This window comes from Gopherus flavomarginatus, chromosome 21 (genome assembly GCF_025201925.1).
Source record: "Gopherus flavomarginatus isolate rGopFla2 chromosome 21, rGopFla2.mat.asm, whole genome shotgun sequence".
Lineage (NCBI taxonomy): Eukaryota > Metazoa > Chordata > Testudines > Testudinidae > Gopherus > Gopherus flavomarginatus.
Window position 1 is genome coordinate 6,674,918 of NC_066637.1, and position 25,045 is coordinate 6,699,962.

At 45.6% G+C, this 25,045-nt stretch overlaps 3 protein-coding genes across 8 annotated transcripts in view; 2 read left to right on the forward strand and 1 right to left on the reverse strand.

Moving 5' to 3' along the window:
- NADK (NAD kinase) overlaps nt 1-11,910 on the forward strand; it is a 49,926-nt gene extending 38,016 nt beyond the window's left edge. Inside the window, exon 13 of the mRNA XM_050931648.1 lies at nt 9,478-11,910. Within this exon, the coding sequence (XP_050787605.1) occupies nt 9,478-9,518 (41 nt within the window). The 3' untranslated portion in view covers nt 9,519-11,910. The remainder of the gene's footprint in view (nt 1-9,477) is intronic.
- Nucleotides 1,946-24,608, reverse strand: LOC127038762 (uncharacterized). 3 transcript variants are annotated; one of them, XM_050931661.1, is made up of 9 exons: nt 24,481-24,607; nt 23,314-23,410; nt 20,958-21,111; nt 14,761-14,906; nt 12,873-13,049; nt 11,917-12,033; nt 7,529-7,615; nt 3,512-3,659; nt 1,946-2,928 (listed from the first exon to the last, which is right to left on the reverse strand). In XM_050931661.1, the coding sequence occupies exons 1-9, from the start codon at nt 24,498-24,500 to the stop codon at nt 2,897-2,899; spliced, it is 978 nt and encodes a 325-aa protein (XP_050787618.1). In that variant the 5' UTR covers nt 24,501-24,607; the 3' UTR covers nt 1,946-2,896. The 3 variants fall into 3 exon arrangements, with proteins under 3 accessions (XP_050787618.1, XP_050787620.1, XP_050787619.1); XM_050931663.1 differs by lacking the exon at nt 11,917-12,033 and having other exon boundaries at nt 24,481-24,608; XM_050931662.1 differs by lacking the exon at nt 7,529-7,615 and having other exon boundaries at nt 24,481-24,608.
- Nucleotides 14,859-25,045, forward strand: part of SLC35E2B (solute carrier family 35 member E2B) — a 40,562-nt gene continuing 30,375 nt past the window's right edge. For 2 of the 4 annotated variants that reach the window (XM_050931654.1, XM_050931655.1), the window contains exon 1: nt 24,827-25,033. The gene's annotated coding sequence lies outside the window, so the exon portion shown is untranslated. Of the gene's footprint in view, nt 14,926-19,685; nt 19,744-23,462; nt 24,377-24,826; nt 25,034-25,045 lie in introns of those variants that run through there. The other 2 variants (XM_050931650.1, XM_050931653.1) reach the window with 2 other exon arrangements.

The window sequence follows — 25,045 nt, forward strand, 5'->3', positions numbered from 1 at the left end:
ATAGGGGCTGGGTTGACAGTTTGAATGTAGTCTTCAGCCAGCTTTACTCAGTAACAGCTGACATAGGGCAGTTTTGAAACAGTGACCTCAAGGTGAGAAAGGCGCTACAACCCTAAATCCATGCTGCCCAAGGTAGAGCTTGTTGATAGATGTAGTCCCCTATTAGATTATGTATAAAATAGCTGGGATTCATTTGTTGGGAATAAATGATCCCATTCTTGTCATATCAATGCTTTTGTATTCTGATGGCTGCTGGAGTAAGGCTGGATTTTCAGCTCGAGAGCTGGATTCAACTCTTGTCTTAGTCATTGGTGAAAGTGATTTTGTTTGTCTCACCCTAGACTGTAATGATTCAATCTGCTCAAGAGTGGCCTAGGATTGGAATATTTGGGACATGATGGAAAGTGTTGCAGGTCAGGCTTGGAGGACACTGGCAGAGCCGGTGAGAGGGGGTGCAGGACTGGTGTAACTGGGTGTGCTGCAGATCATGACTCCAATGCACTGGCATAACTGTATGTGGGGAAACTTGCATGGTTCAAACCCATGGGATGCCTGCTTCAAACAACCCTACCTGTCCCTCACTTGCATATGCACAGAATTCACTAAAAAACTTAGCTTTACCAAAAGCTTTTATTGCTCAGATATTAATGTTGACATTTATGCTGAGCTGGTAACTAAAGAATATACATTTTATGGGGCTTCAGAGACTCTGGTGGCACCTTTAAAGACTAGCAGATTTATTTGGGCATCAGCTTTCATGGAAGTGAGTTTTTTACCCACAAAAGCTGATGCCCAAATAAATGTTAGTCTTTAAGGTGCCACCGGACTCTCTCCCTGATATTTGACATTCATGTGGCTGTTAATGTGCTTTTAAAATGAACTCAATAAGTAGCTTGTTACTCTTAAGGTTTTTTTTGTTTTTAAGAGTTCAAGGTGAAATGTAACACAGAGACTGCCAGAGGAGCTCAACAAGACCTCAGTCGGGGATAAGAACCTTTTATTCTTAAAAGGTGAAGGTTAATTCCCGAGGTATAACAACACATTATTGCTTTCTAGATTAATGTTTGTGTGTAGTCACAGCTGTGTTACTTCTAGTTATAAAACCATTTCTGCTATCACCTTGTTAGGAGGAGGATGTGAGAGAGGAATAGTAAACAACGAGGACATATTCACAAGGTGTCCATTTTTTTTTTAAACTGAAATAACATTTTGGCAGAGCTTAGCTGTGCAGCAGAAGTATTGCGACTACCATACAGTGTCTGCTGAGGAGAGAGCCAGGGCAAGTTTGCTTATTTTAAAAAACGTATTGAGCAAATCTTATTGGCTTTCTGCATTTCTGGAACCATTTATAAAAGTGAAAACATTTTATCTTAGTGAAGCGAAGCCAGTGTATTTGTCCAATGGCTTAGGGCAGAGACCACTGACAGAACTCCCTTGTTCACGCCTGGTGCTGTATGACCTCAGACAAATCATTTAGAATCATAGAATATCAGGGTTGGAAGGGACCTCAGGAGGTCATCTAGTCCAACCCCCTACTCAAAGCAGGACCAATCCCCAGATTTTTTACCCCAGTTCCCCAAATGGCCCCTCAAGGATTGAATTCACAACCCTGGGTGTAGCAGGCCAATGCTCAAACCACTGAACTATCTCTTTTCAGCTGTGAAATGGATGTAGTTCCACCTCACAGGAGTACAGAGAGGATTAATTTTTCAAATGTTTTGAGAGCCTCTGATGTAAGGAATGATACATAAAAATGCAAAATATATATTACACTAGCTACTTACTCTTAGCACTTAATCCATGATTTCTAATATCAACCGCCCAACTGAATCTCTGCCCACAACACACAAACTGCAGTTGTAGCTCCAATCCATAGTCCATATGATGGATTCCTCTGCAAATTACCAAGCTGACAACCTTAGAAAACACACTTTCCACCCCCAAACTGTGTTTACGCTTTATTGAAAAATACAAAGCCGGTAACAAAAGCTTCCAATAAATAAAATATCAAACTTTTTTATAGTATTAAACGCTTAATGTAACCATCAATCTCAGTTATGAAATGGCACATTAGACACTCAGTTTTAGTTTTGCAAACTAAGTTTTAGTTGGATTTAAAAAAATATTCCAATGTAAAAAGACGACAGTTGAGGAGCAAGAGGCCTACCCATGCTGTTATGGTACAAGCAATTGCACAGCCGTATCAGAAGCCAGGAGATGTGTAATAATCATAGAAACATCTTGTTTCTTTAAAAAAAAAAATTACTATCTGCAGTAGTGCAACAGAGGATATGCACAGTAGTGATACTGGGGACAATGCCATACACCACACTGGGAAACTATGGCAGGCCAATCCACTCTTATGCCTCATTGCTCAGTCAGAAAACCTGCGTCTCTGTTGTGTATGTGAGAGCCAGAAGACAGCAGTCTGCTGCTTGCTTTTAAACTCTGCAATTAATCTCCACTATGGTGGTAAATTAATAAAACCTCCACTCATGTGCACATCTTATTGGCCTTTGGTTGCAGCAGTGTGAAATAAAATGCAAGATGTGCTATCCTGTCGGCAGGAGCAATGGTGGAAGGGGTGGCATTAGTCTGGAAAGCAGAGAGGGCTCTGGAAAAAGTTATCAGCTGCACAGCCACAACTGCTTGGACACATGGACCTGAGAAAGCACACCGCAAACTACGGAATGTGTAGAGACCAAACCGTGAAATGGGAGGACCAAAGAAGCAAGGTGCTTGAATTCCCCCGCTTGGGATGAGTGTCCTGAATAAACTCCCAGTGAAATGGACCCTGTCGTCTCATGCTTTTTAGGCAGGGTGAGGGATGTGATCCTTCCCGCTGTGGTTTCACTCTATAAGAGCACCAAATGGGACCGAACAGGGTTGCTGCCCCTCAGGAGTCAATCCTTCCATAGGAAGAAAACACTGGAGGACAAAGGGAAGGTCATTGTCAGAGCCACCTTCTAGTATTGCCACAGAAAGGATGAAAGAGGGGGGCTGGGTGGTTAAACACAAGAGTGGGCCGTGGAAATATGCAAGTTCAAATCCCAACAGTGCCAATTGTTCTGGTAAATCCCTTCAATCTACGCCTGTTTTTCCAGCTGTTAAGCTGCCCTTCTTGAGGTGCTGTGAGGCTCAGCAGGTTTGGAAAGCACTATGACGATAAAAAGTGCCTGTTTCTGTCTAGATGCATGAATAAAATCTTACATAAAGCTACTCTCCGGGCAGGTGCCCACTGCAGCCTAGGCTAAGACACAACTTTGACTGACATTACTTTTATGGAGAGAGCATGTGTCACTCACTGCCCTGAAGGAACTGAGGAACCTATGGCCAGGTCAGAAAATTTAGAGGTTACAGAAGCATCTGCTGTCGTTAAGGGTCTATTGTCATAAAACTGTCAGTTGTTCCAAATCTCCTTTCCTGCCTGACAAACTCCCTGCTTGATTGTGGCTGAAATGCTATAGACTGCAGTGTCCTTGCACTAGTCAGTTATACTCTAAATACTCACTTCTCTCTCTCAGCCCCTGTCCAAAGCTGTGATAGATATGGAGCAGTGCCCAGAACAGAACAGATTTTATTGCGACGGAGATGCAAGAGCCAATGATGACAGCAGCTTCTAGGGCATAGGAAAGTTCCTGGCCCCAGTGTCTTATCACCTGGGGAAAAAAGGAGAGAGACCAAACAATCAGCACTTGCATTGACAGAAACTTGCTGCCATAGAATGTAATAAGCCATCAATCTGCCAAAACAGGGAAGTGAAGAGGCAGTTGTGGATGCCAAGGAGGGAGCTGCATTTATGACATGTGGTTGGGTTTCTTCTTCTGGTTTTGTGTTGGTTACACAATGATTTCCTAGTCCAACCCCATGAGATCACCAAAACTACCCCAACTAGCAGCTTGTTGTTAGCCTTTGAAGAATGACTAGAGTTAATGGGCTAGGGAGACTGCTTTTTGCTATAGCAGTGATCCCTGTAGAGCAGGGCTGAGGAATGTTGATAGGAAATTTGTCATGTTGCTTCCTGTGCGGTACCTGTTTTGTAAATAGGCAGTGCTTCAGTCTCCACGGCTAACACTACTGCACCTTTTACTGGTACTATATTAAAAAAGAAAGAGAAACAAACATTTCCCTTTCTTCAATTTCTGCTGCACCCATCTTATTCAGGCCCCTGTACATTCCAGCTTGGGAGTTCTGTTTCCTGCCCTCGACGTGTCCTTTAATGCCAACACATTCCTCCACTCACCTCTTAGTTCTTGCCTTGTTCCAGCCTGATCCCATGACACACAGCCATACACTGGTCTGATACAGAATGGCAACCAAACTGCATTATGCCTGGTACTCATAGCGTTATTAAAGCTATTTGAAAACAAACACTCTCCCTAAACTGAAAGATTAGCCAGATCAGGCACAAGACACCCAGGACCCTCTCTTCCACTTACCTCTCTTCATTGAGGGTTTGGGGACAAAGCTGATTTTACATGGCTTTCACTGCACTGATGCTGCCATGAATGGTAAGGATGCTATCTTTATGACTCTCCTAGTAGCCTGACAGATCTTTCTCTAGCCTTGCAGGTTTTTTATTAGTATCTGTCTATGTAAACAACCTATTTCAGGAATCACTTTCCATTTCTAGCTTCTGTTTCTCCAGTGCTTCCACTTAAACCGGCAAGGGGGGTCTTCCAACCATTGCCTATGAAATAGTTCCATGCACAGTAGCCCCTGCTGCCTTTCTTAATAGTTCTAAGTAGGTTAATGCTTGATACCGCTTTGGTCACACACCAAATCCCAAAATCCTAAAATCTCTGGCTCCTACACAACCCATTTTCTTATTCACCTTTCCTTTACTTGTTTGCCAGAAGCGGGGAATGGGTGACACGGGATGGATCACTTGATGGCTACCTGTCCTGTTCATTCCTTCTGGGGCACCTGGCATTGGACTCTATCGGAAGACAGGATACTGGGCTAGATGGACCTTTGGTGTGACTCCGTGTGGCTGTTCTTATGTTCTTACTATAGCATCCCAACACATCATCCCAAATCTTCTTGGGAAGGGCCCTGCTGTGAATTTTTCAAGCAGAAACATTCCTTATCTCATTAGCTAATCTGGCTCTTATGTTGCAGACTCAATAATGACTTAGCAGAAAAGTGTAAATAGTGCAAGAATCACAAAGTCCAATCCTGCACCCTCTGCCACGCTTTCCTGCAACAAACTTTTTCTGTAGCATCCAAGGTTAGGCACTTACAAAGCCGCATGTGGGTATAGCTGGATTTTTGTTTGTGTTATAACAAGCTTTCTCTCTTCTCCTCCTCCTCGTCACTCCTCCTTCTCCCCCTCCCCCCCCCAGCTTTGCCTGCCATGAGGATTTATGATTTTGAGTGAAATTCCGTCACTGCCTTGTTTGAATTGGCCTGGAGTACAGAGTGAGGGCAAAGTGGTTATTTTCAATTAAAAATGACTTTTTTTTTCTTTTTTTTTTTTTTTAATATCAAGCAAGCTGTGTAGCTGTCCCAGTTGGGGGCTGTAAGCTACTCAGCTCTCATGCTGCACAGGACTGGGCATGTTAATACCAGGAGAGACCTCTACAAAAATTGAGGGATGCAGGAGGTGGTATTAGAGATGCTGGTGCACTCTTCCCTTTGAGTCTGAACTGAATTAGTGTCCCAGCATGGTGCTAAGGGTTGCCCAGCTGAGATGTACAAGCAAGATTCTGACCAAATTCCAACTTAGGTGATTCAATTCTGTGTATAAAAATTGCGTGGTAATTTCAGTTGATTATGCTGCATTCTTCACTTTCTGTCCTAAACTGTTATGGGGGGTGAGGAGGGTGTTAGTGGCTGCATTTCAGTGGTGAACTGATTGCTAGTAGGGATTTCCTAGAGTCAAAGAGAGGCTTAATTCATTGATGTTTGTAAAGCACTTTGAGGTCTTCAGATGGAAGGTGCTAGAGACAGGCAGAATTATTTTGAGGTAACTTTCCTAGCTGGAGACTTGTTTCTTAACGCTTTCCCCAATGGGCTCTCTTGCTAAGAGAGGATTGTTACAGCTTGAGCATGGCAACGCAGAAATGCAAGTGGATTTGACTTTCCCTGAGCTGTTGTATCAGGAGTGTGAAGCTGCCCAGATGGGGGAACTGACATGGAATAAAATCCTTCATTTTTGATTCTCTGAAAATGACTTTGCTACAGAAATTAAAAGTCTCCATTCAGAATCTCAAACCTGCCTTTCCTGGGAAGTCTCCTGCGCCAAGCTCCCAGGAAGTGTGCTGAAGTTTGCCTGAGACCATCTGATCCTGGGGTTGCTAAAGCAACTATCTCTGTTTAATGAATAATACATTCAGAAATTAAATCATTTACAAACATGGCCAGGGCCTCTGTTCGAGCTCCCCGGTGCTCAGGTGCTGCCAATTCCTCCTCAAGGAGGATGGATTATTTTGACCGAAGGAAACTCCCTCCCAGCTGGCTTTGTTCTTGTTGGGATTTAAGTGCGGGCATGGTACTTTTCACTCCTGGAGAAGCGTGAATTATTCTGCTGACCCTGTGGCTGTCAGAAGCCTGGGATTGATACTGGGGTTCACTGAGATGTGGCTGCAAGACGTAATAGCATAGGAATGTGTCCAGAAAGCTCAGGGGTCTGGTGGGAGTGTTCAGAACTGCCACATGGGGGACTTGGCTTACATCCCTGTCTCTCTGGCTCAGATCCAAAGCGAAGGGGCTTGTCCAGCAGTGACCCCTCAGGCTGGTGTGAAAAACATGAACTCCTCTTAGTATTCAGGCCCTTCCGATGTGCAGTAAGCTGTTTTGCACTTCCCCATGCTCATCCTCTACCTCCTCTCTCCTGGTGCAAATGGTGTGGATGGGGCAGCTTAGTGATAAGCACCTTGGGACTGCAGTTTGCTGTGTCTATGCTGTCTTAACTGTGTCTGGAAGAAAGGGTGGTGGCTGCGCTGCCTACGGAAATCTTCAGCACATTCTGACCCTGAGGGCCTGCAGCTGGTCTAGAAGCTGCTCGTATGCAGAGAGACTTCTTGGGGGAGGGAGGGTGGTGTTATCAAGAGCTGCATATATTGTGCTAGGGGATTTCTGCCTCCTTTCTTGATGCTGTGGCCATGGGAGAGACTTCCAGTGCCGCTCCCTGTACGCAATCAACTCAAGAGCAACTTAACACTGGGTGTGTTTTCTCTGGCTAGCTGATAAACATTACGGGCCTGATTCTGAATGGCACGGCATGCCTGCAGCTCTCCATTATTTCAGTGGGAGCTGTGGCTACATATACAACTCCTGTTGCCTCTTACAGGACTCGGACTGTGCATGTCTGGGGGTAGAGCTTTGTCACAAGTAGGGTGACCAGATGTCCTGATTTTATAGGGACAGTCCTGATTTTGGGGTCTTTTTCTTATACATGCTCCTATTACCTCCTACCCCCTGTCCCGATTTTTCACATTTGCTGTCTGGTCACCCTAGTCACAAGGACCCAACAATATGTAAAAATTTGTCCTTATTTTAGATCAACAAACACTTGATGAGTTACCATGTAGAGCAGGTAGACGAGATTAGCCACTTCTGGTATGTTCTGACTCAGAAAAATCCAGACCAGAGGTTTTAGCTCTTTTAAAATCTGTAACATAAAATTGGATACAAGCAGCTTTAAAACTTGATGCTGGAGACTTTGAAGAGGCATATGGCTGGTCCCAATCTGTGGTTTAACTCAGCTCTAGGAGTCCCCTCCTGCCCCTCGTTCAGGGCTGCACCTTAGCAGGAATGGGCATATGCCTTAATTGTCCCCTCACCTCTACCCAACATCAGACCATCTAGATTAATTAAGACTTGTGCACAAAACGAGCCCCCTGCCCTTGGCCAGAGTGAGAGGGGCTCAGATTTCACTGCTGCACCCCTAGGGGCAAGTCTCAGTTGTTGCCCTCTAGTCTCTGCTCACCTTCCTCACCACACACTGATGGAGGCTCTGTTTTGAGAGGGAACAGGGACTGGTGTGACCGGAGATAGTGCAGGTCAGAACCAGTGCCAGGTTTACAATGGTGCCAGTGGCTCCATGGAGCCAAGCCCATGCTCAGAAGGAGCCCTGGCTTAGTCCACTTGCACTGCGCCCTGAGACTCTGCTGGCTCCCCCAACCCACCAGTTGCTCCTCTTGGCCTGTCTGCCAGCTGGTAGAGGGTTCCACTAGGGCCCCTGCTCCTCTCTGCCCCTGGCAGGACCCCACTGCACCTCTGGCTCCAGGCCTGTAGGACGCTGACTGTCTCCCCGGAGCTGAGCTGCCTGGGACTGGTGCAGATGCCAGGCCAGTCTCAGCCTTGGGGGACAGAGAGTGTGTGTGGGGGGTCTTGGCTGCACCCCTCCAGGCAAGTGGGTCTTGAGAGAGCCTGGCTGGGGCAGGCCTTGGCCTGGCTGATGGCACCACTCCTGAAGGGATAGAGCAATTCCCAGCCCTGGCTTCGCTGCTGGCTCAGCCCAGCAGACAGTCACCTCCCAGCAGGGACGGTGAGTGCAGCCGGGAGGCAGGGTGTGGGGGAGTGGGTCTCTGAGGAGTCTGGAGGGTGGGGGGTGATGGGCTGTGAGGGGGCAGGGAAGATTGTGTGTTGGGGCAATAGGGAGTGGGGGTTCTGTGAGGGATGCTGGACAGTTGTGGTGGGGCTGTGGGCAAGGGACTGCTTGGCAGGGGTGGTGGTGTGCAGGGTGCTGTGCATTTCTGGGGAAGGCCTGGGGGGGGGCACTGGGCATAGTGGGTCTGGGGGGGTTCTGGTCGTAGGGAGTTGGGGGGTGTTGGGCGGGGGGCTCTGTGGCATGGCATGGGCCCACCCCCTGATGGGAAGGGGCATGCTGCCATCACAGGGCCACTATGCATCTGGCAACTACTGGTTTGTAAATAGTGCCCTCGCACTGGGCTGGGTGGAGCAGGGCCACCTCTGCCATGCCATGCCCCTGGCTGGCCCCTCGGTCTGAGGACTGACCTCCCGACGCCATGCTCCATTGCCTTAATGGGGGCCCACAAATATTTTTCGCACCATGCCCACAAAAGGTAAATCATTACAGCCCTGGTCAGAACCAAAGCATATTTGCCCGGCTGTATGGGGGAAGTGTAGACCCCACCTGACTACTGTCTGGTTTGAGCCAGTCTATTCACCCTCTACTGCCCTGAACTTCAGTTCATTCAGCCTTGTAAAGCTCCCTGTGGGGCTGACAGCTTGTTTAAATGGAGACGCCACCAGCTTTTCACTAGAGGACAATTCCCTTGAAGCTGGTGTTTGCTTAACATGCCTCAAAATCATTCTCTCCTCTCTTTCTGGTATACCCTGAGCTGCTCCAAACACATTAATGTTTACCTAGCTTGCAGACTGCAAAGTGCAGGGTGTGGACAATCTTTTTCTTCCTGGAGGGAAAGAAAGTCCCTGAAGACTAAATTCAGGGAGTTGAGAGTGGCAAAAAAGTCCAACTTGGACAAAGTGTTTTCTCTCTCTGCTCAGGCCCTGGGAAAGAGGAAGGATGCAATGCACATCACACCTGAGTGAGCCTCTCTACCCAGGACTGCCGTCTAGCCCTCCTCAACTGGAACAGTAGGTCTGACCAAGGAGAGGAGAAAGTGCTGAGTCAGAGAGGACCCACGCACCTGCCTGGAATAACTGTCCCCACAGGATTTACCATGTTTGGACAGACCAGCCACAGGTCCATCAAGCCCAGGATCTTGCCTCCAGCAAGTGGTCAGTACCTGAAACTCTACAGCAAGGATTCAAAAGCCAGGGGTGCCAAACTCTTCCTTGGGATATGCCTGATTTGCTGTGGCCCCTACTGCTGGCCCTGTGTTCTCTCCCCTCTGCTGGGTGGTGCTATGCTACGCTCCCTGCGCTGTCTCTGGCAGTAGCAATGAACGAGGGCTGTAAAAAGAGGATGGTGGAGACTGGGAAGCATAACAGGAAGGACAGAACTGGAAACAGGGAGAACAGAGAGACTAGAAAATGACAAGGAGGGGGGAGAAAAAGAGATGGGGGTGGACAATAGACTAAACCATGGAACTAAAAAGAAATATTAGGAGAAGAAAAGGGAGATGAGATGAGAAAATAAGAGCAGGATAAACGCCAAAACCTGGTGAGATGGGGGCAACTGTCAGTGCAGAAGTGGAGGCAGGGAGGTGTTTTGGAAGGGCTGGAGTGGAATTGAGATCCCCTAGGTTCTAAAGAAGACCATGTTGTGTGGGACACTTCCAGGTTATTATTGTTAAAGCTTTTACACCTGTTGTAGATTCATGTGCCTCTGTGTTTCTGCCTCCACAACAACCTGAAAGCAGGTGCTTATCTATAACATCTTGCAGGCTGAGGGTTCCAAGCAAAGGAGCTGAGACCCACTGCTACAAAGGGAGGCGAGAGAGCTCTACATACTCTGCAGTGAGCTGATGTGTGAAGCTCATCCATGTTCGCATGGGGAGGAAGTCTCCTTCCTGACCCTGTCGCAATAAACCTATGCCCCAAAGCCATAGATAGAATTACGCCCCTACTTTGGAATGCAGAACTACAAGGATCTGATTGGGAAACATTCTAGCCCTTCTGAAATCCAGCTGCCCTGTCTGTGACCCCTGCAGCAGAGTGTGCCACAAGCTGGCAAGATGTAGCACTGAGATATTGCCCTTTTATTGCTTGAAATATACCAGGTGTTTAGTTACATCATGAATACCGGCTCTCTTATTCCTGAGCAGTGCAAGGCTGTGTCTATACTGGGGGACAATGGGGCTGGTGTTCAGCACTGTTACCCCTGCAGTGCAGTCCCACCAGAGGTAGCTGTAGTGTAGACAGAGCTCCGAGCAGGCTAAGAAGACAGATGGTCCACTAGAGCATTTGCTGTTACTAATGTACAGATACCCCACCTTGCACTGCCTCCGTGTAGGGCCTGTGAGAGATTGTGTGTGTGTGTGAGGACAGAGCTTTCCATCTAATGCATGTATAAGGGAGTGACTACCTGATGCTCGCACTCTCCTGGTGACTCAGAGAGGCCCAAGAGATTTCTACAGGCCACTTGCTGAGGCCAGGTGGTTTCTGAGGATTGGCTGACAGGTGGTGGAAAAACAAATTGGTGGCTGTGCACTTCCAGTCACTGAAAGTAATGCAATTTTGTTGCCTCTCCCACTTCTCCAGCTGTCTGTCTACAGGCATCTAATGGGGGTCAGAGATTTAACACTTTACAAAGGTATGTGAGGAGCTGCTAGTGGGAGTGCAGACAGGAGTCTCACTACCTGACTTCCCGGCCTCAACACTTAAAGGTAGCTTGTACTATTCTGTCCCAGCAATAGGAGGAAGAGGCGACTACAACATATTACCTAGAAGGAAGTAGTATTGTAAAAGTCTTCTGTTTCTGGCTAGTTCTGTGTAGCTGGGCAAACAAACAAACCAACTGCAGGCATCTAAGAGCATATATTTAATATCAACTATAAAACTATCTTTCAGCTATTAAGAATTTCCATGAGTGTTGAAACAAACTGAAAACACTCAATGCATCTGAATCACACTTAATCCTTCCCTGCGGTATCAGACAAAAGGAGGTTAACCTACTTTGCTTCTGATCCTGCACTCCTTACTGAGCACCCAAAGATTTCAATGGAAGTTTTGCCTGAGTAAGATCAAATCCAAAATTTTAAATTCACAAACCCTTATTTTCAATCTTAATATAATCATTTATGTTTAAACAGGGCCCTCTAATGCTTTTTTCCTGTCTCCATACTGGGATCCGCCCCAACCCCCCGCCCCCGAGTATCCCTCCTGTCCAGCCAGGACCCCACCTCTGATTCAGCAGTACAGGAAGGGTAGAGTGGTAGTGACCTAATCATATGTGTTTGCAACCCAGATTGAGAACCCATCCTCCAAGGAGTTCACATCCCATTACAAAGTTCATGGAGTCACTCTGAGGTTCACACTCACTGCGATGATGCCCACGGTCACTTTCAGGCAAGCCCAGAAGACGCCAATTGCTAGGATGCTGCTATGCAAGAGGGAGATTTCATGCAGACTCGTTAGGAGCAGAGCACAAAGGCAGAGCTGTGAAGTGAGAGGCAGAATTTGAGTGAAATTGCAGTTTTTAAAGTGTGTACGCCCACAAACAGTGTCCAAAGAAATGGAACAAACTCTCAGCAATAACAGATGGGCAGAGTTTAAAAGGCAAGATTTCTCTCTGAGGAAAACATAGCCAGCACCAAACAGAGGAGACATAGGCATATACTATACCCTACCACTGTATCAGCCCAGCAAAAGAACAGGGAGGGCAGATATATGTGTTCCCAGGTGAAAGTACAGGTAATAAAGTAGCTCAGGTATTGAAGTACAATCTCTCTCCAAACAGGCCTCTGTGGTTCACTTTACATAGCTGTAGTTTCATGTTGGTATCTTGATCTGATTGCTCTGTTAGGTCAAGTTGTTCTTCATCTGAATGTGATTCACTCATACCTCAGTGTCCTGTTCCCAAGTGTAGGTAGCAGATAGGATACTACAGAAGCAGAAAGCTTGACTCTGTAAAGTTATTCTGCTATAACCCCTTTCCTATGTTAGAAAATTGAAACAGTCGAGTTTCAATACTTCAGGAAATCACTGGCCTTCTGGGAAAACTGACTTCCTAATGAGATTCTGCTTCTGTTTTGTCTGGCAGGACAATGAGAAAATATTTTCTAGGTCTATTTTTATGGGTTTTAGCCATTTTTCCCTATGAAGGGTACTTAGGGAGGTAAGCATTTTTAGGAAAATTTTAGAGATGTTCGCACAGTAAATCAATTGGTGAGACCCTGGGAGACCTGGCTTGCAGTTGCCTCTTATATACACTAGTCCGATTCCAAATTTTGGTCAATATTAGTGGGAAAGGGAAGCAATGGAGAATGTATTAATACCTGCGCCTGAAGATCAAAGGTCAACATGGAAAAACAGAGGTTCAGCATAAAATACTGTGACTGGAGGCTTTCTAGAGCCCCGCCCACTCGGAAGGCCATCATACTTTGACTCTGAATGAGGATGATGGCGCAGATCACGTCAAAAGATCCAACCAAGAGGATCAGAATGAAGCGGGCCTGATGGGAAAGGAAAGCAAGAGAGTTACAATGGCACACCTGGACTGACCACACTACAGTCAGGTTAATCTTCAACAAAAGGAAAAAAATGGGAACAACATTTAATATTCATTTTTTGTTGCCGAAAATCACAGGGACTAGGAACAAGGAAATTAGGTTGCATGCAAATGCAGAGGTTCTAACACAGCAGTTAACGTCACATAGGATGTACTGCTAGAATAGAAGCTGGCATTGCTTATGCCCTCATAAAGCTATAATTCTGGCCATTTGATGTAATGGATTACTAATTATGATGTTTAAGGTGCAACTCAGCAAATCACTACCTTCAGTGTGGGAGATTTATACTTTAACATTTGCATTCCCTAACTTGGATATTCAAACATAATGTCATTGCAATGTTATGCTTGATTTTTATTTTACATATCAAAGAAATAGCTGTGGAGAGCGAACATTTCTTTGGCCGTGGCTGGCTTTGAGTACTTCATGGAAGTTACCAGGTCAGATATCTGATTGGCTGAGAATCTTTCCTATTGGTGTCTATGGGAAAAGCAGTTTAATTTTAATACTATGATTGTTTCACGCTGAGTCTGAAACTTCTTTTTTGGCTGAGATCAATAGACATAGCTTTGATTTCATTTCCTTCCTGGTTCTTGTTTACCGTACAGGCAGATAGCTGAGGCTTGTACGTTAAATTAACCAGCATTTCCTTGATACCTTTCCTCTGGTGAGCCCCAAGATTCTGTTCACTGCCAATAAGAAACAATAACTGAATGAGCCATTGCTATGTAAACTGAGCAGGCCAATCCTACCTGCTTTCATCTTGTTAGCTTATTTACTGCAGTGTTCCTCCCTGCTAGAGTTCATATTTCAGTGTCTGGAGGTAGGAACCTCTTTCTCATCCTGGAAGATAGCATGCAAATAAGGGGGAAGGACTACCTAGAAGGACAGTCTGTGTGAAGGATGCAGCTTAACTCCAAATCCTGCACCCCATTTGCTTATAATAAACACATACATAGGGCTTTGTCTACAGGTCAAGGTACTGCGCTGCAAGCTAGGGTGTGAATCTACAGCGCACTAGTTTGCCGCAGAGTAACATCCTGTGTGGACACTGCTCCAGTGCAGTGAGAGTGGATTTGCTGTAAATTCATACCCTGGCTTGCAGTGCAGCAACCTGCTGTGTAAATACGCCACTAGAACAAAACTACAATCCACACCAACCATTTGTTTTCCGATAGACACTGCAACTTTCCAGCACAGCAAGATTATTGCTTTTCTCACTAAACATAATGGTAGGAACATTTGGGCTGGTGGCTAGGGGCTCAGGAGGCCTGGGTTCAATTCCTAGCTCAGACTTCCTGTGTTAGGCAACTCACTTCACCTACTTTGGGCCAGTACCCATCTGTAACATGAAGACAGTAGTTCCCTACTTCAGAGGGAGTGTGGTGAGGTAAAATCCATTGAGTTTTGTGCTGCACTCAGATACTTCCATGATGAAAACCACAAAAGTACTTGAACAGAGAGAAAGAAATTTGCCATCTCAGATAATCGAACTTCCACACCTTCTATAAGACCATTGTAATCTCTATGGAATAAGATGCCTGACTTTCCCCATGTCAGTTGTCTTACCACATTCACAGGATGCTTTACTTCCCTAAGATCTTCAAAGTCAGTATTTAGAGAAAAGCAAAGAGAATGAAAGTGAGATGCTGACCAGGACGTTTGGCTTTTGTTCAGCAGAGACAACTGTGAAGTTGACAATGGATCGAAACATCACCAGCAAGATGGAGAGAATGAAGACGATGAGCTCTTGGCGATTCTCCTGCAGGATCCCTCTGGTTACATAGTATACGCAGAACACTGAGAAGGAGAAAGACAGGTCAGGAGAACACACAAGGGGCATATGTTCTTGACACCTGATGCAGATGACTCAATGTGTTTAACACACAACATATGAGACCCATTTTTTGGCTTGCCTTTCATACTCCATCTGGAAAATATTACCCTATCAACTCACTCAACCAATTAGCAGCTTCAATGAAATAGTATTTGATTAGTATTTTGTGTGTGTGTTAAAGAAAAGCAAGGGAAATCATTTAACCTTCCTAGTGGAAGTAATTAATGAGAGAGCAATAATTCTATGGCTGGTAAGGAATTAACCACATGCTCATACACACACACGCCTACAGCACTGCTCAACTGGCTAAGTGCATTATGGGATAGCTCTGAAGCCTTACTGGATAGACTATTGCTAAAGATAGACAAATAGATTTGACAACAGTCTGATGCCAACTTCTACGCTGGGTTGAAACATTAGGGTACATCTACACTAACAACTGTACACATCTGTGTGCATGATTGTGTCATAAATAATCCCCTATTGTTCACAGAAGCAAGTATCTGAAGTAATAGAGGACAAATAAGCTAGTTTATACCTAGGGTTGCCAACCCTTCAAGATTGTCCTGGAGTCTCTAGGAATTAAAGATTAATCTTTAATGAAAGATTATGTCATGTGATGAAACCTCCAGGAATACATCCAACCAAATTGGCAACCCTACTTATAGCGGAGGGGGTGGGTAACTACATGCCTCAAGCTGTGGTATAGCCTTGTACTCGTGCCAGTCTGTAGCGTGGCTGGGGTAAGGAATGTATCAGGCCCCAAAATTCAATAGTCCTCTATCCCCATTCCCAAAATGCACTGAACCCTTTTCCTCCTGACCCATACCCATGATTCACAGTCCATGAAATGGAACAAGGAGACAGTCTGTGCTGTCATACAGCACACATTTTTCTGTCTCAGATCCCCACCCCCATCCCCACGTTCCGAAATATCCCCAGTCCCAAGGACACAGGGGAGGGGTGGGGAAAATGCATTTAATGATATGTGCTGACACAAAGCACTATAGTTTTCAATGCAGCAGAATTCTACCATGCAGAAGATGGGTAGATATATGTCTTCGTGGTTTAGTTCACATGCTGAAAACTAACTGAAGCACGGTTCCAGTAACAATGCAGGAAATGACGGCACCTGCCGTCCACACTCCCAAACCCTGGCCAGTTTCAACGGTAGTAGGGCTTCATGCTCTGTTACAGCTGCTAACTGCAGTTAGCACAGCTGACAATGAACAGTTAAAAAAAGAATGGCTTCATCCCCCACCCCCCAAACAAATATTGATAGGTCCCTAAGAGAGATGGAGTGCTCCCGGAAATTGAGATTTGTAAGCAAATGTGACTAGTCAAGACAAAAGCGTTGCATTATGACTGCATTCCACAGCACAAACACAACCCTGCAGTGTTAGCCCAGTGGAGGTGCCCTGTTATAATGGTCTGTAATATGTGAATTGTCACAGGAAAAAATGGATAATGACCTTTTGCTATAGGGGAACAAAATCCTCACAGTGCATGCCAGTGTTCCCTCACATGCTTTCCCAGCAGCTGTGCATTGTGCAAAGGTGTCCCTTCACACAGGCACAGGCAGATGTCATCTTCTGTTTCCATGCTGTGTGAAGAGGTGGGCACAAGTGGCATTCCTGATTTCCCTTGTCCACTGGGAACCAGGACCGATGTGCACATAGCTGGGATCTGGCTTCCTGTGAAGAATTTGTAAGCCAGACCTGTTCTGAGCCCTTTTGGGATGGAATCACTCCTCTTTTTGCACAGCAGGCAGTGATTACACATAGAACCTCAGTGTTACCAGCACCAGAGTTACGAACTGGCCAGTCACCCATACACCTCATTTGGAACTGGAAGCATGCAATCAGGCAGTACCAGAAAACAAACAAACAAACAAAGCAAATAGTGTACTGTGTTAAATGTAAACTACTGAAAAAAAATAAAGGGAAAGTTTAAACAAAAAGGTTTGGCAAGATAAGGAAACTGGTTCTGTGCTTGTCATTTAAATTAAGATGGTTAAAAGCAGCATTTTTCTTCTACGTAGTATGTTTCAAAGCTGTCTTAAGTCAATGTTCATTTGTAAACTTTTGAAAGAACAACCATAACATTTTATTGAGAGTTACTAACATTTCAGAGTTACAAGCAACCTCTATTCCTGAGGGGTTCATAACTCCAAGATTCTACTATAGGATGTTTGCCACACTGGCATCCGGAAAGATGTACAGGCAGTGCCAGCCGAGACTTCAGTCTACCAAATATGCACTCCATGACCATTCTGCAGCTGCTGGGCTTGTAACTGAATTCCCTTTTCCAGAGTCAGTGATGCTGGGGAACGGTTTCATAAACCACAGTAGGAGTGGGTATGCAGAGTCCCCCAAAATAACAGTTGGCCCAGACATACCATACAAAACAGTATTGTTTCTAGGGAATTAATCCTGATCTCCTGAGGATCCTAGTGCCTGAATCCCCGCTCTTCACGCCACTGCCTGCTGTCACTGACCTAGCATGTGAGGCATGTGCTGAGTGGGGTGTGAGGTGGGGGGAGCAGTAATAAGCACTGTGAGGGTGGGTTCGCTCTCCAACCCTTCCCTCCAGGCCTCCCCTAATGTGCTGGCTGCTCCTGCCGCACCTGCCAGCGGAGAGGTGCTGGTTCCTGCTCCTTGGAAAGTAGCAAGGATGCAGGGATGTTCTCACCTCAGTTTGAAAGCCGATGTCATTGCAATCCCTAAAACAGATAAGAACCACCCTAGGACAGATACTTGAGGGTGGAATTGTGGTGAGGCACCCCAAAGAACACCAAGATTTTTAGTCAACAGTCATTGTTCATCTCTGCATCGCCTTCTGCCCAGACTGGAACAAAGGAACAAACCTTCCCCTTGGAAGAATGGGAATCAGTTCTCTGTTCACCTTACTCCTCTGATCCCACTCTATTTCACTCATCTGCCTGCCCAACTCTCCTTCCCTCCACATCGAGTAAGCAAATACTACTGGGATGTGAGTGGGTCTGATGCTTTGTAACATGTGGATGGAGCATCATTAAAGTTTCCCTGCTAATGTAACCATAATTTTACAGACACTTGTTCTTCCCTAGACAAACCACCCCAGGAAATGAACGATGGACTCTTCCTCTTTCACTCTTGCTGATGGTAAATGAGGCCACTAACAATAAGCAGCAAAACTGAAAAACTGGCCTTGTAAATCTTTGTTTGTGTGTTTCTTTATGTGAAACGTTTTTGTCAAAAAGAAAAGTGGTTTCTGCTTGATTTTTTTTAATTAGAAATTCAGTTTTTGTCCACCGTGGAAGACTGTATAGTGACAGTAGAACTAACGAAACTACGCTATTGTGAAAGATGAAAGCTGGCCAATTAAGAGGGAAAGGGATTTTAATCAGACTCTTTTAAAAAACTTATTTCATGTTAACACAGGTTAAATTCCAATGATTCATGCACAACTGAGAGAAAGGCCACCTTTGTCAGAGATTCAAGACATCTGGCCCTTCAATTAAGGTGAAGTGTGAGAGCTCACTGTTCACATGTCTGAGCCCTCCAAGAGGTCCTCCAGCAAAACGAGGAAGAACAAATACGATGTTTCTGATCTTAATTTAAAAAAAAGGGTAGGAGACTGTTTTTGGAAGAAAAAAAAAATCTAGCCAGTGGATTTTACAGATATTTGCTGACATCTGAGGGGACTCGAGGAATCCTGGATTACCTTCCGGCCTCTGAAAGGGAGTGTGCTCTAGTGGGGATAGACTCTTCTGTCCATTCCCCACCCAAGCTTGGCCTCTTCTGCCTCATCCCCTCCAACTTGTCCCTGTTCCAGACCTGTCTCTTCCTCACCTTTTGGTTCCTGGTCCCAGTCCCATTCTCCTATTACCTCAACCAGCTAATGTGTTAAAACTGCAATTTGGCTTATCTACGTTGAATCTTAAGTAATGTGTTAAAGTCCTATTAGGTCACCTATGTTAACATAGACCTCTTTTTCCTGTTGTAAACATGGTGGTAGAGATGCATAGGTAGATTTCTTGTCTCCACCTACTGGCTGGAGAGTAGAAAACTTCAACTCAAACTCTCCATCTTTTTCTGAAGACTCAGACTCTATCACTAACAGAGGCAGGATGCTGGTTTGGCTGCACTATTGTCCCAAATTGTATCTTGTACTGATGATTCCTGTGTGAAAAGCGGCTAATCACAGCAGAGTTGTCTATAATGAATTAATGTGTTTGTGTGTGAGAGAGAGAATATGCAACATCATCAACAGCCTTCATTGTGTTTTGGTGACAACACCAAAGCCAGCTGGAAGAAATTGCTTACACCCAGCGTGAAGGCCAGCTGCCCTTCTCAGTCTCCAGGCATGATTCTCACACAAACGAGCAGTTCTTCCTAGGCTTATGTTGGCCAGCTAGCAGCCAAAGCCTGCTAGTAAATTCCAGGGCCTCCTCACACACCTTTATTTTATTTATTTTCAAATTAAGCTTTGTTTGGTTTAATTAGGGAGGATCTCAAAAGGTGAAGTATGGTTTCTATTGAAGTTATGATAATTGGAAATATTTTATCTATGGGGCTCTATGGATTTCATGCTTCCTAAAGGGCAGCAATTTAAACTAAAAAGGGCCTGAAGAATGAGGTGGTCATTTCACTTCATTAAAATGCATCTGCTGAAGCAAGAACTTTAAGAGTTGGCACAGGGAGATGCTCTGTACTTTCTGATGTTTAAGAACCAAACTGCCTCTGCTTGTTTTCCTGCAGTGAAAGAAGGCACTTTTGGAACCAGATATCACTCAAAGGAGAGCAGGGATGACCGGAGGTACTGTGCACGTCGACCTGTCCAAATTCTGTGATGGGTTAGAGCATAAGAAATTTAAACCGGAGCTGACAGGTGCACTCTGGCACAGATGAGGACTTGGTCTAGTAAAATGATAGTTGTCCAAACCCAAAATTATTGGTACGGTTGCCCAATGGGAAACTACTACACTAAAACCAAATAATAACAGAAGCATCAAAACAGTTCTAAGACAAAATATCCTAAAACCCGAGTATTTATTTTATGCTATTCAGAGAACTGCTTTCTACATGACACTCAGTCTATTGTCAATCTTCCTTCTACAATAACACCAAAAACAACTGCCACAGAAGTATCTATCACAGAGGTGGGAAAACTACGGCCCATGGGCGACATCCGGCCTAGAGGACCCTCCTGCCCGGCCCCTGAGTTCCTGGCCTGGGAGGCTACCCTCATCCCCTCCCATGCTGTTCCCCCTCCCCCACAGCCTCAACTTGCTCTGCTGCCGGCGCAACGTTCTGGGCAGCAGGACTGTGAGCTTCTGGGGCAGCGCAGCTGCAGAGCCCAGCCTGACCTGGTGCTCTGTGCTGCACGGTGGCGATGATGTGGCTGGCTCCAGCCAGGCAGCATGGCTGTAGCACCGCCAGCCACCGGTGCTCCAGGCAGCACGGTAAGGGCACAGGGAGCGAGGGGGTTGGATAGAGGGCAGGGGAGTTCGAGGTGGTGATCGGGGGTCGGGGTGTGGACAGGGGTTGGGGCGGCCAGAGGGTGGGGAACAGGGGGGTTGAATAGGGGCAGTCAGGAAGGGGGGGTGGGTTGGATGGGGTGGGGGGCAATCAGAGGCAGGGGTTCTCGGGGCAGTCAGGGGACAGGGAGCGAGGGATGGATGGGGCAGGCGTTCTGGGGGGGCCATCAGGGAATAGGGGGTTGGATGGGACAGGAGTCTCGGGGGCAGCAGATAGGGGTGGGGGCCAGGCCATGACCCCCTCCCTTAACCGGCCCTCCTTACAATTTCTGAAACCTGATGCAGCCCTCAGGCCAAAAAGTTTGCCCACCCCGATCTGGCATGTGCACTCCTCAACTAGTGTAATATTGCTTCTGCAGGTATTGAGGTTCAATATATATATTGTATCACCTAGAACAATATCCGAAATCTGAGTGTCCTTCACCAAATTAGTAAATATGAATCAGTGCATCTATTTTTAAAGTGCAGAAACTGGTCACTTCTCATTTCTTACCAACTCCAATTAACTGTATAAGAGAAATGGTGAAATCTTCATGAGTCTGTTGAAAGAGGGTCTCTGTGGTTAGTCCTATTACACTCAATAGAGAGAGAATAGTTACACAGAAGTAGATCTTGACAGGAGAGGATAATTCTGACCAAGGTTTTATCTGAAATGAGAAAATATTTAAACTCAGACAGGTCTCTTTAAAATCAGAACATTAACACTCCTAAGAAATGCATTACACTAAATTACTTAAATGATACTTTTCTAAATACAGGGCATTACTTACAAAGGTGAAGGGAAACTCTATAGAATGGAAGAAATTATTCCAAAACTATGGAGGACCCGAGATGGGCAGTTTGTTGTATAGTAGTTCCCATCCCTAGACTTGATCATTAATTTTCAAGTTTATCCAGAGGGGCCAAATTCTGCTCTTTAGTAGCCCTGAATAGAAGGCCAGAATGCTGTAATCCTCCACTCTCTGAAATCAAGGATTTTGACCCATACAAATACACTTACTAAAACATGCTGAGTGATTCTCCCCATCAACACACACACAAAACAGTGTTTTTAGCTATAGAACTTTTGTTAGAAAATTAACTGAATCCTTCAGATTCCTCAGCAGTGTCCAGAGAATGTAAAAAAGCCATATTTTCCCTTTTCCCCAGGGCAGCCAAAACCTCAGACCCAGCTGAGTTACTGAGAAACTATGCTATATATACACACAACGCTCTTCATTTTTCTGTGCCATTGGCAACAGGAAAAAGACTTTATTATCAGGCACATAGAGCGTATGAGTCAGCTGAAGGCAGGGTTTAGCAGAACATGATTGTTGCCACACAGCTTTATTTTGTAACTACCTCCTACTGATGACAGTAAAAGATTATTACATATTAGTTGATTGCATATGATAGGGTTATATTTATTCTGTCTTCCCTGTGTACAATATCTATTGTACAGATCAGTAACATTTCTCCATTAAAATATTAGGATTTATTCACACAGACCCCCGCAATGCAGGAAAGCACATAAGCACATGCTTAAAATCACACTATTCAGGAAAGCACATGCTTAAAATCACACTATTCAGGAAAGCATGTAAGCATGTGTAAGTCTCACTGACATCAATGAGACTTCAGCACATACTTAAAATTAAGCATGTACCTAAGTACTTTGGCAATACACTGGCCACAGTGGGTATGTCTATACGGGCATAAAAAACCTGCAACTGACTTGGGTCAGCTAATTTGGGTTTGCACGGTTTAGATTCCAGAGCTGAAAAATTCCTGTGTAGATGTTTGGGATCAGGATCTGGGGCTCTGCAAAGGTGGAGGATTCCAGAGCTTGGGCACGAGCCCAAGCTCAAATGTCTCCATTGCAATTTTTAGCCCTGTGGCCTGAGTTAGGTGACCTGGGCCAGCTGCAGCCATGCTGTGGAGCTTTTATCTCCATCTAGACATGCTCATTGGCATTAAATAATGGAATCTGCTTTACAGTGGGTTTATAGATAATAATGGATTTCACTTTACAGATCACAGCAACAGCAAATACAAAAACTTCACAGCTTAAATACTCTGCCAGTTATGAATGCAAGTAATTAGTTAAAAATTTCCCATGAGACCACATATAAAGTAACTATTTGTGTCTATTGTCTTCTGGATTTTTATAACAAAAGCTATGCAGGCATACCTGTTCAAATTATTGGACTGTGGCATTTTTGGTACTTTGCTTTTGGGCTTTGGACTGATAACATGGACATTATTTTCAACACTCCCTACCATTTACTGTTCTGTTTTTTCTTTTTTTAAGGGAGCAATTCCAGATCAAATCTGGTTCATTTTCTAATTTTTTCCCCATTTGCTTCTTTTAAAATTCCAGCAGGAAGAAGTATTAAAACACACACTCCCTTGCTGTTCTTGCAACTCAATGTTGTACAAGTACACAACTCTGAAATTAACTAGAAATTAAAGAGGGAGTGACTAGTTATTTTTATTACAGAGCGTTAAAAATTCCTTCCTTTTTAATAATCAAAGATGTTTTTGTAATATATGAAAGGCAATGTTTGGGTTTTTAAAAATGTGATTTTAACCTGATAGTGGGGTACTAAAGATTATACCATTCTCTGCATTTTAGATCTGCATTTTCACGCTGTCTACCCTTCTAACAATTATTTATATCCGCATGTCAATCTTTACAGAGCTAAACATGCTGCTAACGTTCAGCTCATTTGACATCTTGGAGAGCCAAAATATTACATCTTATAGATGGTTTGGAAGAGATTTTCCTTGAGGGGTTATGGACTCTTTTCTGCTGTAAAATTATTAAAATAACATATTCTAAATCAAGATTACATAGTTCAAGTACTTACAGGGCCACAGGGAGTAGGTATAAGTTCTTGATGCCTTGGTGTTAAATTTGGCAGTGGAAGGTCTGCAGTCTCATTAGGTGGAGGAAAAAGAGGATCCCTTAAATAATAATAAAAAAGAGTGGAACTAAGATATGTTTTATTAATAACATTCTGCAGGATGGAAAGATAGGAGTACAACCATCTCAAAGCATTTAGTAAACGTGGGCTTACAACCTCCTCATGAGGTTGCCATGCTATACCTATTTAAGAGATGTAGCTGCAGATGTTCAGTTGCCATCTCTCCCAATTTTTCCAGGGTGGCCCAGTTTTAGCAGGGGGATGCCATTGGAGGTATGCATCACAGCATGACATCTTCGTGCAACACATGAGGTCAGGGTGTATTTGTGCCACTGCATCGTGGCACCTTCCTGATGCAACATCCTCTGGCACATTCTGGCTTGGCCTGAGGTTGGCGCAGTAGTGATGTGTTATGGGAAAGGCTGGATGTGATGCTGGATAGTGCGCTGACATGACAGAGCAGTGTTGTGATATAATGCTTTTGTAATTTATTTAGCATGTGCGCAGTCATCTAGCCAAGCAATGGCATCTTCAGTGGCGTGATGCAGTTCTTCTAGGCCACCGCGGAACCTAGTCAGCAGGCATTCATCGACAATGTGCGTCATCGTCTGCGTTGCCTCTGTGATGTCATGGGAAGCGTGATGATGCAATGATGTCACTGGTAAGTGCAGTCCTCCAATGATGTCACAGGGCAGTGCGTCTGTGACGTTGCCATGCAAGCTGCATGACGTCACTGGCCCGTGCGGTGAAGCAAATGAGGTGGAATGAACTCACAGGACAGTGCAGTGAGTTGATGACGGGGCGGGGGGGGGGAGGCGCTGCACAGTGACACAATGATGTCATCCCGCTCCCCCGAGGGGCAGTAACGGGCTGTTCCATCTCCCCCTCTCCCCCAGCTGTATGGGCCAGGCTGCCTGTTCACGGGCGGACCGAAGTGAGGACTTATGGCGTGGGGCGCAGCGAGCCCTTCCTGCACTCCGGGCTGGACTCTACCAACCAGCGACAGGTAGAGGGGGAGGCTGATCTCATCCTGCCCCACCCCCAGGCAACAACGGGAGGGAGGGGGGTGTCCCCGACTCCGCTCCTCACGGGGCCCCGCCCCTCTCCTACCTGTTGTCTAGCGGCTCCATGGCAGCGCCGACGCTCCGCCCCCCTCGCGCCGGTAACGGTGGCTACATGGCTGGCGCTGCTGCGCTTGGCGTGCGGAGCCGCGCGCACTTCCGGGGGCCGGGCACCGGGCATACGTCACTTCCCCCGCCTGCTCCCCATTGCTGGGCTGGTTCTGAGTTTTTTTCTCCCTTCTACGTACACGTGGAGAGGGGCGGACTCCCCCCTCCCCCCACACAGCTGGAGAGGGGCGCCTGGAAGCTGAATCCCCCACAGCTGGGGAGGGTCCCCTGGAGGCTGAACCTGCCCCCCATGTATTGTGACATACATAGAATTAAGTGGTCACGTGCAGGTATCTTCTCCAGGAGGATCTGATCTAGTGTCCACTGGAGCATTAAAACTCGAGTGCTTGACTGTGCTGGGGGCAGAAGCACCCTTTGGCCTAGGCTCAGTGACCCAAGTATACTGAGAGAATGAGGAGTACTTGTGGCACCTTAGAGACTCACAGATTTGAGCATAAGCTTTCATGGGCTAAAACCCACTTCATTGGAAACAGGTATACTGAGTA

Coding starts and splice junctions, on each gene's coding strand:
- LOC127038762 (XM_050931661.1), bottom strand. CDS start 24,500: ATGGAGCCGCTAGACAACAG. Junction 13,050..14,760: donor AACAAAAGCCAAACGTCCTG/GTCAGCATCTCA, acceptor CTTTCCCATCAG/GCCCGCTTCATTCTGATCCT. Junction 2,929..3,511: donor ACAGGGGCTGAGAGAGAGAA/GTGAGTATTTAG, acceptor TTTGTCCTCCAG/TGTTTTCTTCCTATGGAAGG.